Source organism: Orbicella faveolata, unplaced genomic scaffold (assembly GCF_042242905.1).
Source record: "Orbicella faveolata isolate gen_17 unplaced genomic scaffold, um_ofav_v1 contig_25, whole genome shotgun sequence".
Classification (NCBI taxonomy): domain Eukaryota; kingdom Metazoa; phylum Cnidaria; class Anthozoa; order Scleractinia; family Merulinidae; genus Orbicella; species Orbicella faveolata.
The window spans coordinates 20,160,001-20,174,989 of record NW_028301553.1 but is presented as its reverse complement, the minus strand read 5'-3'; the positions used below and the strand labels follow the sequence as shown (position 1 = coordinate 20,174,989).

At 38.8% G+C, this 14,989-nt stretch overlaps 1 protein-coding gene, 1 long non-coding RNA gene and 1 pseudogene across 4 annotated transcripts in view; all 3 read right to left on the bottom strand.

The window, feature by feature from the left end:
* Positions 1–14,989, bottom strand: part of LOC149109305 (uncharacterized) — a 117,467-nt gene that overhangs the window by 67,880 nt on the left and 34,598 nt on the right. The window lies entirely within an intron of this gene.
* LOC110066551 (uncharacterized) overlaps positions 1,443–14,989 on the bottom strand; it is a 24,156-nt gene continuing 10,609 nt past the window's right edge. For 2 of the 3 annotated variants that reach the window (XM_089293527.1, XM_089293528.1), the window contains 11 exons: positions 14,890–14,989; positions 12,294–12,354; positions 11,822–11,982; positions 11,511–11,624; positions 10,562–10,752; positions 10,358–10,474; positions 5,030–5,103; positions 4,761–4,801; positions 4,270–4,366; positions 3,715–3,817; positions 1,443–3,103 (listed from right to left, as the gene is read on the bottom strand). The exon at positions 14,890–14,989 is cut by the window's right edge and continues 29 nt beyond it. In XM_089293527.1, the coding sequence (XP_089149653.1) occupies positions 3,047–3,103; positions 3,715–3,817; positions 4,270–4,366; positions 4,761–4,801; positions 5,030–5,103; positions 10,358–10,474; positions 10,562–10,752; positions 11,511–11,624; positions 11,822–11,982; positions 12,294–12,354; positions 14,890–14,989 (1,116 nt within the window). In that variant the 3' untranslated portion in view covers positions 1,443–3,046. Of the gene's footprint in view, positions 3,104–3,714; positions 3,818–4,269; positions 4,367–4,760; positions 4,802–4,924; positions 5,104–10,357; positions 10,475–10,561; positions 10,753–11,510; positions 11,625–11,821; positions 11,983–12,293; positions 12,355–14,889 lie in introns of those variants that run through there. The other variant, XR_016208406.1, reaches the window with a different exon arrangement.
* On the bottom strand, positions 13,056–14,098 carry LOC149109310 (uncharacterized; annotated as a pseudogene).

The following is a 14,989-nucleotide window of genomic DNA, read 5'->3' as shown; positions in this document are numbered from 1 at the left end:
AAGAAATGGTCAGTAAAACAGTAAAGAAGAATGTCTTCTCCAAGTTAGCATTGTAAGTAATGTGTAGATAATTTTTACGTCGACATCAGGGCTTGAGGCATTATTTCAATTATAATAGTAACATACAAGTATTCAGTGGTGAATATAGCTTTATGTAAATGAAATTGACTTTTTTCACTGATTAAGAGCTAAGTCGAAATCCTACTGAGGGGAAATACTTTAGTACTGATGTTGTATAACCTTCTGTGATAAAGTTTGTGGCGGAGCTCCTGCGTGCCGAAGGCGCGCTAGCAAAGCCCCATACCTTAGAAAATTTGGTAACCCATCGATCTCAAAAATTTTGGTTGTCACGTGACTGTCCGTCCGTCAGTACGCCCAGCCCCATACTTTTAAAAATGAGAGAGTAGCACCATTGCCATAGGTACATCTTTGATATTGGACATCCACGTTATAATTAATTGACAGCTGTCAAAACAAGGTACCCGCTGACGAGTATCACGTGACCATATCGTGGGCTCAGGTTATTACTCTGGGGGAGAGGGAGAGAGTACATACAAAGGCAAAATTTCGGCGCAAATTAAACCCTGACGCGTTGTTGACTTTCTTTCCACATATTCCTTGCACAATCGTCTCTTGGAAAGTCCCTGATATATTGCCTGCGTAATTTCTACAATCTTGGGTACACTCATTAGGTATGGTTTGTTAAAATGTAACTAGAAAAAATAGTGAAACCACACACTGAACAATCATATGCTCACAATTGATCATTTTTTGAGTTTCTGCTCCAGGAGAAAATATCCTCTCCTCATTTATGGTTTATTATTTAATCAGGAGCTCCGCTCTTACGCTTTACTAAATTTCTATGTTATCGTTGATTGGTATAAACATCAGCTAGGTTTCCTTCTCCAAGCAGATGTGTTGCCCATTATTGCGATTCATTACCTTATTTCATATTGTGCTTTCATTGCACTGGAGCTTTTATACTGATTTAAAATAAGATTGTCAAAAGACTGAAAAGTTAAATATATGCGCAGACGATTCATTGGATGTAGATCCCCGCAAGACTGATTTTTAGCAAAGGTTTTTGCCTGATTCTCGACATGAAGAATCCTTACACCCATTTCCCGTCTCACTCATGCCAATTCTTCTCACTCCATACACACGCTGTAGCGATTTTAGTCACTTCTATTTACCTTCTTCATCCGTTAGTTTCTTTTGCAAAGTCCAGAATAACCTTGACATTATTAAATGTCAACGCATGCACTGCGTGCCGTTTATTTTTAGTGAAGTCTTTGCCCCGGGTGTTTGCTTGATTCTGGACAAAGAATTTCTTACTAAAGAATCAAGACAATTTAAGTTTTGCTTTTATTTTAACATTCATGATTTTGTTGAGGTCACTTGCATACTTGATTGAAGATATAGACCACTAAATACAATAAAAAATTGTTTGGCAAACGAAGTTGTAATAAGTGCTTTGTGATACAAATTTATAAACTAATAACTGTAGGTGTCAAACTAACAAATGTCCATTGTTTCAAAAACTGTTATTGTTATCTCATTGGAGGGTTCGTGAACAGTGTTTGAAATGCCGTATATAACAGAAGATGATAAATTAAGTTCATCACTACATGTATATACAAGTTGTATTACAAGAGACCTTTATATAAACCACAGAGACAGTACCAGATCATAACATTAACTGTATCCACATCTAAATCAAAATCTACCAATATAAACCGGTGGAAAGATCCCTACGAGGATCACGCCAGCTGTCAAATATGAAACATGTTTATACATTAAACCAAGAGATAATCAAGGTACTTACCTTGATAATACTATAATCTCTTGTTCTAACTTATACAAAATGCTTTCGATGAGTGTTAATTGTATAGATACTGACTGGTTAGACAAATGTTTAGATAAGTTAACGGAATAAACGAACTATTTCACCTGGAAGGGTATTCCATCCCCTCATGGTCTGAGGACAAAAAAGGAACACAAGTTTCATCTTCTGAACTGTGCCTCTTGGTCTATGTCTAAGATCCTAAACCCATTCTATCTAGAACAGAACAGTGTGTCCCGAAGGGAAGTCCTCCGTTCCCACCTTACCTGAATACGAATGGGTTTTTTGAGACGCTGAATATCATCTTGGTTACCTGTTGCATGTGGCACGCATACACGCAACCTCAATCGACATTACTACAAGAGTAGCCTATAAAAACGTCAATGCTAGATGAGATTGCAGTTGCTGCGAACAAGTCAGATTCTTTATACTGACACTGGCCGGGGATGACGACTACCCACTGAGCTGTAAGAGCCTTTTGTTAAACATTAAAACAAGGTTCAATTGTAAAACACGCTGCTATGTTTGTGGGAGGCGCGGTGGCCTCATGATTAGTGCGCTCGTCTCCGGATCGAGCGGTCCAGGTTCGAGCCCGGGCCGGGGACATTGGTTTGTGTTCTTTGGCAAGACACTTTACCCTCACAGTGCCTCTCTCCACCCAGGTGTATAAATGGGTACCGGCGAACTTAATGGTGGGGGTAACCCTGCGATGGACTAGCATCCCATCCAGGGGGGAGTAAAAGTACTCCTTGTCGCTTCATGCTACAGAAACCGGATTAAGCTCTGGCCTGATGGGCCACTTGGCACGTATGCAGACTTTACCTCCTTTTTACTGCTATGTGTTCACAGCGCCACTGAAATGGCAGTGACTTTTCCTGCTCAATGTAGGTGATATTTTGACTCCTGCAGTATTGAAATCGTCTGACACCAAAGCTGCTTAATTGGCTACACTGAGTCACACATCAACTTGAATGCTCATATTTTTTGATGCTCCATGTGCTATCCCAACATTAACCCAGGATATAGATCGACTGTGAATGGCCTTGACGAGGACATTGCAGAAGTTATTCGCCCGGAGCTTTTGAAGAACAAAGGAACTTGAAAACATTTACTGATAGTCCGAAGAAGTTTGATGTTACGAATTAAAATCCCTACAACAAACTGTGTGTGTCATCTTCGCTTTAGAGAACTTCAACGAGGCAATCAAGTGGTATTTTCGCTTTCGTAAGCTTCAAGGCAATCTTTTACGTTCACATAATTCTGAAAAGAAAATAACAAAGTATAAGACTAGTGAAATAAGTCTTGAGAAATAAATTTGTTTCTTTTCTTCTCTGTTAGGGCAAAAAAACTCCGTTTACCCTGGCACGTGTTCGACGCTGACTTCTTTCGAATCGGATTTTGTATAAAATGTCAAATACAACAACGAAACTTGAAATGACTCAAATGTTACAGAATTACTATAGATTTATTCTTTGCCAGTTTTTACAACCCAGATGCCATTGGAGTTGAAAGATTTTTGGGACTATTCGTAACGTTCCTCGTCCACACAACTGGTTATGGATCGTTTTTGTTGTCGACACTGTCACGTTCATCCGTATCTGCTAAAAAGGCTTCGCTTGATTACTGACTAGACATGCGCAGACTGCAGCTCACAGTAAACGGTGGACTTTTTCCGGAAACCTTTTCTAAGGTCCACTGATACGGAAACAAACGATTTACATTTTAACGCCTAACTTTTTTGGGAAGACATTTGTAAAAATATGATACGGCGTGAAACAATCAGGCTTTTTACCAATGATTTAAGCTTTGACTTAGTCCAAAATGCTTCCGCATTACATGACTGTAAATTAAATTCAAAAACGAATTCGTACCTGATTGGAGCACATCTCTAATCTTCTGATAGAAGTACACAGTGAATCAAATGATGGCCTGTCTTCAGGTTCCATTTCCCAGCATTTCATCATGATATCATACCTAAAAAGTACAAGAATTTCTCATGGTCAGCAAGCAGAATATTTTGGAAGCACTATCACCTCGTATACTGCAGTTATGAGTTCGAATCACGTTAAGATCTTCGTAATTCCTGCAGGCACAAAGTAAATGTCTTATAATTAAGAGTAGGACCAAACCTATATGTCTCAAAAAAGATGACAGTAAATTGTAGACTGAGGACAGCAATACGGTAGGACTGGAAATAGATGTATGGTCCGTTATGAGTTCTCCAGCTCAAAGTTCCTCCATTTTAGTACTTTAATGAAAAGGAGCTTCAGTGAAGTAGAGAATGCTGGACAGTGACATCTCACTTACGTCAGAATAACACCTCTCGGCTGATCTATCTTTACAGTTGTGCTAAAAAATTGCTTCAGTAAGCCTCTTCTACCATCAAGGTTTTATCGTAGGGTTAAATAAAAAGTCGACAAACATACAGCTCATCCTTGAAATACTCTGGTTTTGGAATTCTGTATCCTTTTTGTAACACGCTTGGAAGCTTATATGGACTTATTCCTGGATAAGGTTCGGCGCCTGCAAACAAGGTCAATTAAAGCAAACTTGTTAAGTATGCATTGCATCTTATTGGCTATCTTAGTGCTGGAAATGTCACAAAAGACTGAACAAGCTGCTATTAAGGGTGTGATTGGCCTGCATCAGACCTAACGTTACGGAATACAACATTTGGGGGTGGATACATGAACCTTCGGAAGGGTGGGGTCCCAACTTATACTACGTAGACTCTTGCACTCACTCACTGTTAAAATTGTTTAACGGCCATAGCCTGTGACCTCGCTAAGTTTTATCAAATTTTAAGTACGTAGACCCTTGCCGCCATTATACACACGCATGAAATTCAAATCGTGAAGGAACCAGCTTCACCCTTATAAAAACATTTTACGTTTTATTCTGCTTACTAATAACCTACCAATTGTGCAAATCTCATATAGAACGACACCAAAACTCCATCTGGAAGTGAAAATAATACTACCCGTTAGAAATAATTTGTTAACTTCCATGCAAAGATAAGAGTCCAATTATCGCTAATTTCATCTCCACGTGTTCCCTCCGAACTGAGTTGCTATACGATACCTAGTGGAACATGAACTGCTCCAAGCCTACTTTAGGGGCCATTCATTTGTAAACTCAAAGCAGAATGGAGTCATGCGACCTGTACGTTTTGTCAATTCAACATACACATCGCTTTTCGTTGAATATTTCATCGCTCCTGTCATAGCTTCAATTGCCGTCCACTTTACAGGAATCCGACCCTGTTTTTTGGAAAAAAAAAACACACTTGATTAGCAGTGAACTCGCGGTCATCATACATGTATTAGAGAACAAGATAATCGCTGGTTTTCAGTGTCACGCAATTCAAAATGGATCAAAATAAAAATCAAAACCGGTCAATAGATAAAGTCCAGAATCTGGGAAATGAAAGAAGGTAAATATGCAAAGACTCTCGCCAAAATTCTGGTCACAGCAATTTTCTTTTATGCGAGATATGCGGAGAAATTTTTTACCCAAATTTATAGAGATTTGTATGGAGACACCATGCTGGTGCCCATCCGTATGGGCACCAACATGGCGACCGGAAACCAACAGAAACATCTGTCACTGAGTTTTGCTACAAAAGCGTGAATTTATCCCTCGAGGAACTCAAAACATCAAAACGATACTTTTTCTAAGACAAGGACTGTTAAGATAGCCAATTTACCCTAAATAAGTCACTTTTTTAACCATCATGACAGCTCTCTAGGCCGTCATGTAAGTGCCGCGTCACGCAAAAGCTTAGAAATTTAAGCGTAGTGTATCACAAAACCAAGAACCCATTCGGAGCGAAAATTTGTATGAATATTAGTTTTCAGCAGCTCTTATACATCATTTAAGGTTACAGTGTACCTTCAGGGATGTCTCGCGCGCAAGCGATGTAGCGCGTGCAGTTTAAGCTGTAGATACCTAAACCCCTAGATCAAATTAAAGCTTATGGAGCTAGCTATCAAACTATACCAAGAATTTTGAAAGAAAATGAATTGTCGAATTTTTCACGACCACTAAATGCGAGCGCCCGAATCACCTTTCGAAAGCTACAAGTCAAAGCGAATTTCGTTTTTCGCCAATTTAATTTTTTCCTCGGTTTCAGGGCCCAAAGCGCTTAAAAAACGTGTCAGCGTTTTGGCATATTCGATTGCAGTAAAAAGTTACAGAACATTTTCGAAATAGGATTAAAAAAATGTGGAGTGATCGTACAAAAATCGCTCTCGAAGAAAAAGTATTTCGAAATTAACAATTCCCAGACACGCTTTTGTAGTTTATATGTTAAACTAGCCACTGTCCAAATTTAAGAGCAATTGAACAAATTCCCTTTTAGTTATAACTCTTTAAAGTGTCTGCTTCAAGTGAAAAAATTTATTCGAGAAAACAGCGCTAAGAAAAATTTTCTGCTTCGCAAACAAACTCCGCCCACAAACGCCTTCAAATGGGTTCTCAGATAACTAAGCCAATCAGTGCAGGGAAACTTTACTACCGTTAACCTCCTGGTGAAATTTACGCGAGAATCTCTAAAAAACTGTTGTGTTTCGCAATGCGCTCAAGGAACCGAAGGCAGAGAGATAATTTTTCTGTAGCTCGGTTTTTCTTGAAGCTGGTCTGGCAAAATGGGGAAGACTAAAAAGGATACGAACGCTAGAGTGGCTGAGCGAAGGAAACAAACAAAAGACAGCGCGGAGAGCAACTGTATGTGGGCAACTGTGCATGGATAATATTTCAAATGGTCTCAATGAGTCCGACGATTCGTCGATATCGGACTCATCAGAAGAGTCTCTGTCAGCATCCCTGTTATTGCTGTCAAGTTCCGAAATTGTTACAGAACCTTTCTTTTCTCTTACCACGAATATTTGCCCGCCTTATACGATAACTATAGCTTCATCCGCGTGGCGAACTTTCGCTTCTTCACTCATTGATGTATTTTCATTCGTTCTTCGCTGTTTTCGCTTTTTCGAACCGGTCCATGGTTTAAACGTGGTCTATGTTTAATTATAACTTAACAGAGACACGCCTAATATCAAAAATGCTGGGTGGTCAGAACAACAATGCTGATCAACTGAGTAGTCAATTCGTGACATCCATGTAGGTAATTCCCGCGAAAATCGTCTCGGTTGATTGCATACGTGCCATAGGGCTGTCAATCAAGAGGTGAACTTTTACTTCCGGTGAAAACGTAAAACCGCCATTTCTCCGCCAATATTTAGCCTTTTTCAAAAAATTTTTTCAGAAATAAGAGATTATTCTTCGACCACTATTTTGACCCAAAAATCCAAATTTGAAGAAAATTGCCGACCCTAAGGTATACTGTAACCTTAAGGAAAATCTCAGGAAGATCAATAGTTTTGTAGTTCGAATTTTAGTGACGTCATGTGAAAACCAGCTATACAGCGAATATGGCGGCATGTATCATACATAATGTTCCAAAGAGTGATAAATACTTGCAAATTGCTGTGCCGTAGTATTGTTTCAGTAATCAAAATAATAATAATAATAATAATAATAATAATGATATAATAATAATAATATAATAATAGTAATAATAATGATTATAAACAATAATAATAATAATAATGATAGTAATAATAATAATAAATAATGGTAATAGGACTGAGTGGAGTCCAATTCGGTCTGTAATCATACGAGTGATTAACAAAATCGGACGACCGCGAAGCGGGAGTCCGATTTGTTAATCACGCGTATGATCACAGACTGAATTGGATGACACGATGTCCTGTTACCAATTAGTCATAACCATTACAATTTCCCACAATTTGGAAAAATAGCTTTTAATAGTCATTTTGAAAGATCATTATTTAAGTGCGCCAAACCCCAAATATTTTTATTCGCTAAAACGAATCTACTTGTTATTTGAAGCATTTGAGCGAAAAAAAATTTGAATTTGGTTGAATCCTCGATTTGCTATGGCCTTTCAAAGTCGCGCCTGAAGTGTTACACGACCGCGTTTCAGGGAGTCTGGGGCGGCGGTTGCTGATGACGTCTACCCAGGAACCAAACACAATGGCGCCTCAGTCAGCTCTCTGTATTTGCTCGAGAAAATGGAAAACAAAACTAATCGTTCCAATATATTTTGGGACTAAAACGTCCAAGTTTTGTTTCAAAATCATTTCTTTTTCGTCACTGGAGTCAGAGTTAGGTTTCTATTCGGAAGACACGCAAATAAACTTCGATCGAGCGCGTTCGCCACAACTGTGAACTCACTGCTTAGAGCTTTGAGAACAATTTGCAATATTTCAAGCGACGACGGGGAAGACTTCTTTTCGGACGAGTTGCTTCTATATTAGGAATGGAAAGCTAGATACGAAGTGGAGGAGCAGGCAAACGAAAAGCAGGAAAGAAAACTCAAGGGCTGCTTTGGATGGTAATTTCGTCACCTAAACACAAGACTCCCACGCGTGTTTATAACCCGTTTACATTTGTCCTTAGCGAGAACGTATTTTGTCAAGACATGGTTGTGCTATTAAATCCAGTTTGTGTTTTACTCTCTGGAATGCTTCATGTCTATAAGAGCGACGTAAGGGTTGCAGTTTTCGAGACTTCATGACCTCCAAAACACTGGCTTCGATCGATTGAAAATGGTAGAATTGTTTGGACCTGTATTTTTGAAGCTACGGGAAGCAAGGCGGAAGGAAACATTTCATACAATTACCGATTTCACATTGCCACACGTTTTAAGTCGTAACTCCAAATAACCAGTCTGAATTTTCTCAAAGTTTGCAGTGAAATTCGTCGGATAAGCGAAACGGATGTGTTCCATAAGCGGTCCGCAGGTAATGTTACGCGGTTATATTTTCGACACTAACTTTGTGTATAGAATGTTTGTCGCACTGCTGATTTCCAAACCTTCGAAAAACTCTGTGAGTGTAACAATTTTGTTATCATGTAATTCTAAAGGATTAATCCTCGACTTTCATCTAAATCGAAAGAGAAATAAGTGCTGGTTGGCGGCGTGCAGTTGCGACCTATTTACATGCCAGTATATTTGGTCGTACTGAACGCTTCTTGATTGATCACACAACTTTGCCGCCTATGTTATAAATACTGCGGGACTGGAAGATATAGGTTGTCGATAGTATTTCGACAAATTGCTGGTTGGCTTTAAGCAGAAAATTTTGAAAATAGCGCATGAAAGTCTGCGGAACAAATTCCAGCGAGAGTTCTTCAATGGTTCTTACAGACTCGGTTCGCTTGTTTCGGTTCGACAAAATTAACCATCGTTTATGTCTTTATTGTACCATTGACCGATCATCGCCAGTAAATTGTACAGTATATCTTTTTTTAGATCTGGGATATTGCTGCAACAGCCGATAGCACTTCTGGAAGGCATTTCTGCGCACTTTTCGAATGTGTATTGCACCATCCTGAAGGAAATGAGAGGACGTGAGATATTCGACCTTCCTGGGTAGACGCCACAACAGCCGCTAGACCCATTCTCCTTAAACTCGGTCGTGAAACAAAATGGCGGTGTTTTAGGGCTATTTTCGAGATTTCGTCGAGGCACAGAAAATCGAGAATTTAACCGAATCCAAAAATTTTTTCGCAGAAGTATTTCAAATAACATGTAGATTCGTTTTAGCGAAAACAAAAAATTGGAGGTTTGGTGCACTTTAAGAATATGGGAATAGCTTGCAAAATGGCTGTCAAGTTTCTTTCAAAACAGTCACTGGAAACTAAACCTCCACAATTTTTCAAAGTCAGTCTCTTGAATTGGTTACTATAGTGGCTGTAATCAATGTCGTGATTGGTGGATTTAAAGGAGAGGACTTAAAATGATTGGCTCACATAACTGTCCGATTACAAATTTGCAGAATAATTAGAGCAAAATACACCAGTTTATGAACCAATCAAATTTGAGGAAATTGTAATTGTTATGATTATAATAATAATAATAATAATAATAATAATAAAAAGAGGAGTGTTTATTGTGACAAAAACTAGAGCTAAGCTTTACAAAATGCTATAATATTTACATAATTTGATGTCTGTTAAACCTGTAAAACATGTTTCCGTATCTAATCATGATATCATGGTTACTACAACTAATACTAATACTACTATCATCATCATAACATTAATTAACATATTCCATACAAATTGGTATATACAAGGTAAAAGTAAGTAAAAGAAATAAACTATTAAAACCTATTTCAACAGTGTTTACATAATGGCTCCCTCCTGGGTTTCAACGTCAATATCGGTATATTACAAGGTAAAAGTAAATAAAAGAAATAAACTATTAAGACCTATTTCAACAGTGTTTACACAATGGCTCCCTCCTGGGTTTCAACGTCAATATCAATGTTCTAAAAGTCACAAAAGGCTTTCCTTCTAGCTCTTGAACCTCTTAGGCAGATAATAATAATAATAATAATAATAATAATAATAATAATAATAATAATAATAACAATAATAATAATAATAATAATAATGATGATAATAATAAAAGCTGGAACCAATTACCTCACTTCGCCGTAGGTATATTTCTTCTACGTCGCGGGCCATTCCAAAATCTGTAATTTTACATCGGTGATTTTCTCCAACCAATACATTTCTGGCTGCTAGGTCTCTGTGAATAATCTATATTTTTGAAAAAAACGAAGAATCATTTATAACAGAAAAGCTGAAAAAAGTAATCATTCGTTGTTTATATAAGATAAACAGCACCTTTTTAGATGAGATGTATCGCATGCCATCCGATATCTGCCACGCAAACTTTAACATCTGCTCTGAAGTCAGGTTTGTCATCGGTTTTATATCGGGATCATCGTAGTAACAGTCGCTCACTCCTCGACTCCTCCGAAGATATCCAAGCAGATCTCCGTGTGGAACATACTCGATAATCATATACGGATAGTCTAAAATACATGGAAAATTAGTACAAAGTAGTGGCGGATCCAGACCTTAAGCTAAGAGGGGGTCCCGGTTTTGTTTTACTTGCCCTGCCGGCTTTTCTTTCTTCTTCTTTTACCCAAAATAAGGGGGAGGGGGTCCCGCGGGCCCCTCCCCTAGATCCGCCACTGCAAAGTTGTTAGTGAAGGACATTACCTGTGACAGATGATCATGTGACAGGGATGATGTTCTAATACCTACTCGGCCACATATCCACGGGAGTATTTCTATTCAGTCCTATTTGCTCCAATCAGCTACTACTGTAGATGTTTTAGGTGATCGTTTAAGACAGTCACCTCTTCATTTCACACAACGCTCGTTATAGACGACTGCAAATCAATGAGGAAGTGTTGAGACTCTGAAGTTATTGCCAACGAGTCACCCTTGCGAGGCGAGGCGGCAGCATTATAACGCCGAGGCGCGAGTTAATTCTGGTACAGGCAGAACAGGTTTATTCCTCCATTTGTTCGTTCTGGCACCGCATGATTCAAATGTAGCTGTTTGCGCGCAAGTCTGTTGACTGTTTTGCATGTTGTAAACGCCATTGGTCGACTTAGTTCCGGGCTTAGTTCAGGCAAGACCATGCTTTCGATCCTCCATGTGGATCTCATCAGTTGCCGGTATTTCTAAAATACTCTGAACGAATTTTCATTTGGCAAACAACTGTACAAACTCTACTGGCAGGTATTACTAGTATTACTTTATTAAAAATGTCTTCTCTTACTTTTGTCTTCTGTTATGCAGCCCAACAGTTTTATTATATGCGGATGAGGCTTCAGTTTCTTTAAAAGACTGAGTTCGGATAAAAGATCTTGTCTTTCACTCTCAGTTGCATCATCTGTAGATCATAAGAATAATGCGAGATTCCGTGCATGAACAAATGACAGTTAAATAATTTTTTACACACTTTTTGAGGACGGTGATTTTCTTGTTCAAGAACTAAATCAGCGTAGTCATCGTCTTTTTACCTATTTGTTGCAAATGTACACTTGAAGAAGTAGAAGAATATTGACCTAAACTTTGTTAATAAGTTACCTTGTAAGCTTTTCACGGCAACAATAGTCCATTCTGGTTTATCTGGCAAACCTCGGGCGTATGCTTTGGAGACCACTCCAAATGCACCATTTCCGATCACTCTTTCTATCGCCAAGTTTCCGCGAGGAAATTCCCACGATCTAACCTGGGCAACTGGCGCCCTACAGAAAATTAATGCCACAGTAAACAAATGGAAACATATTACATACATACATACATACAACCTTTATTTATACACGATAAAAAATTTCAAAGCTACTGAGCTTGTGGGATCGTGTACTAAATAAAAAGATACCAATGCTAAGAATAACTAAGAAGCTACAATTAAAGAATAAAAATCATGATTATTAGAAATACTAGATCATAACCATTCATAGATAATGTATAAATTACTAGTAGCAGTCCCGGTTCACATTTTTGAACAAGCTGAATTTATAATTAACTTAGGGCATGCCAGTAAGGTAAAACTCACATTTCAATTACTTCCATTTCATCTTCGGGCTCCTCAATCTCATCTTCATTAATTTTGATCACTAAAAGAAACGTCAATACGAGCCATATGGGACTATGAGCATATTTGAAGACATCAATGATCATCGCATTTATATACACAGCTTACTGCACCTTTCAATAACATGCGGACCCTAAAATTCAAAGCTCAACCGACAAATGCGTTTTTCGCTACCGACAATCAAATGATCGGCGGCTCCTCCCAGCTAACGACTACTGCCGAGCACTGTTTCGTTGTCTGAACTGTGCTCAACGATTTGATTACCGTGCGCCCGGCAGTAGTTGGAAGCTGGAAGGAGTCAACGAACATTTGATTGACGGTAGCGAAAATCGCATTTGTAGGTTGAGCTTTGAATTTTAGAGTCCGCATGTTATTGAAAGGCGCAGTATGCAGCTGTGCTGTGAAATTAATTTCACAGCTTCTTAAGTTCTGTTTAAAACTGCGATGATCATTGATGTCTTCATATCTTTCTCTGCAGTTCAAACTATTTAAATTAATATGTAAAAATATTGAAGATCCGATACCAGGATTCATTATAAAAGAGGTAAAAAACGTTCTCTGGTAAAATTGTATGAAATTGTGAGCTTTCAACAGCCAGTTTGCTGTCATCGACGGACAAAAATGAAATGATAAAATAGACCTAAGAATTTGAATATAACAAGCGAATGGCATATATTAAATAGAATACGTGTGAAAGAATGTGAGAATGTTAAAAGTGTAAAATTAGTGTTTGTTTAAAAGAATATTATATTGTCCCGGCAGAGGGCACGAATCGTTGTCGCCTCGACAGTTTTCGCTGTGTGCCAGGATTCCAGCGTCTTTCTAATGCGGCTGTTGCCTTTGTCAATTATCTTAGCATTGTTAAAGTCGATGGTATGATCAAAGGTCCAGGCATGTTTCGCTACATTGGAGCCTTTAGCACATTGTTTAGTATTTCTGATATGTTCTTTTCGCCTTGTACTAAACGATCTTTTTGTCTCGCCGATGTAACTCCAAGGACAAGACCCACAAGGGATTTTGTAAACAGCATTGCACTGGTCGTCGACTCGAGGTCGAAACTTGGGAACATGGAACTCTTGTTGTAGTGTCGTGATTGGCTTGTTGGTTACTCGAATATCATGACTTCTGAGAATTCTAGAAAGAAGTTCGGTGATACCTTTGATGTAGGGAGGGGCCGCGAAGCTCTGACTATTCGTTGGGTCAGCCCAACTGAAGAACATCCCAACTAGTTCTTCAGGAGAAGGTGCTGGAGGAGTCAAAGATTTCTTTCTTATGATATCAGCAGTGACTTTCTGTTGGTAGCCATTAGATTGTAACGCGGTGCCAATGCGATCAATTTCACGGGCTTTTCCGGCTTCCGAGTTTGGTAGTTTTAGGGCTCTATGTAAAAGTGACGCTGCAGTGCTGATTTTGTGCTCTCTGTCATGATATGAGCGGAAATCAAGATATCTGTCCGTGTGCGTGGGCTTCCGGTAGACATCAATGTTGAGCCTCTCATTATCGCGAGAAATAAGGCTGTCGAGGAATGGCAGCTGGCCATTAGATTCGTGCTCGATGGTGAAGGAAATATGCGGGTCGATAGAGTTCAGTGAGTCATGAAAAGAAGTAACTGCATTCTTTTTGATGACACAAAAACTGTCGTCTACGTAACGTTTCCAGATTTTTGGTGGAACCGGGGTTGAATCGATTGCTGTTTCTTCAATTTCCTCCATACATAAGTTGGCTACTACGGGGCTGACAGGACTACCCATAGCACAGCCGTGGATTTGTTTGTAGATGTCGTCTCCATACATAAGTTGGCTACTACGGGGCTCTGCCGCGACAATATAATATTCTTTTAAACAAACACTAATTTTACACTTTTAGCATTCTCACATTCTTTCACACGTATTCTATTTAATATATGCCATTCGCTTGTTATATTCAAATTCTTAGGTCTATTTTATCATTTCATTTTTGTCCGTCGAAGACAGCAGACTGGCTGTTGAAAGCTCACAATTTTATACAATTTTACCAGAGAACGTTTTTTTACCTCTTTTATATTTAAATTATTATCTTTCATATATTCATTTGTATGAGCATGGTTGTTGTGCTGTAAACGTATTGGACATACCAGGAAAAAAGGAAACTCGCGAAGGTACTCCACATAAAGTAACTAAATTTTTGACAAAAAAAATAATTTAAGGCTGTAAATCCTTTGTTGATTTGCCTGATTCAAATGTCATCGAAGAGACTGTGAAATCACTTATCGGAACAGATTGTAATAAACCTGGGAGCAGGGATGGCACAGTGGTGAGAGCGCTCGCCACCCACCAATGTGGCCCTGGTCTGATTCTGGTCCGGTGCCATATGTGGGTTCAGTTTGTTGTTGGTTCTCGCCTTGCTCCGAGGGTTTTTCTCCGGGTTCTCCGGGTTCTTCGGTTTTCCAACCTCCTGAAAAACCAACATTTCCAAATTCCAGGTCGATCAGGATAGAGGACCCGCACTAAAACCAGCTAGGGCTGAAGTGGCTTCCTCTTAATATTATAATTTTATTTATTTGTTTTGATATACTCACACTTTACAGAATTTCTCTTGCAGATCGTGTATCTTAAAACACAAACTAATACAGGTAAAGCCAGAAAAGACACGTAGGGTAAATATGTAAGTAATTCTCT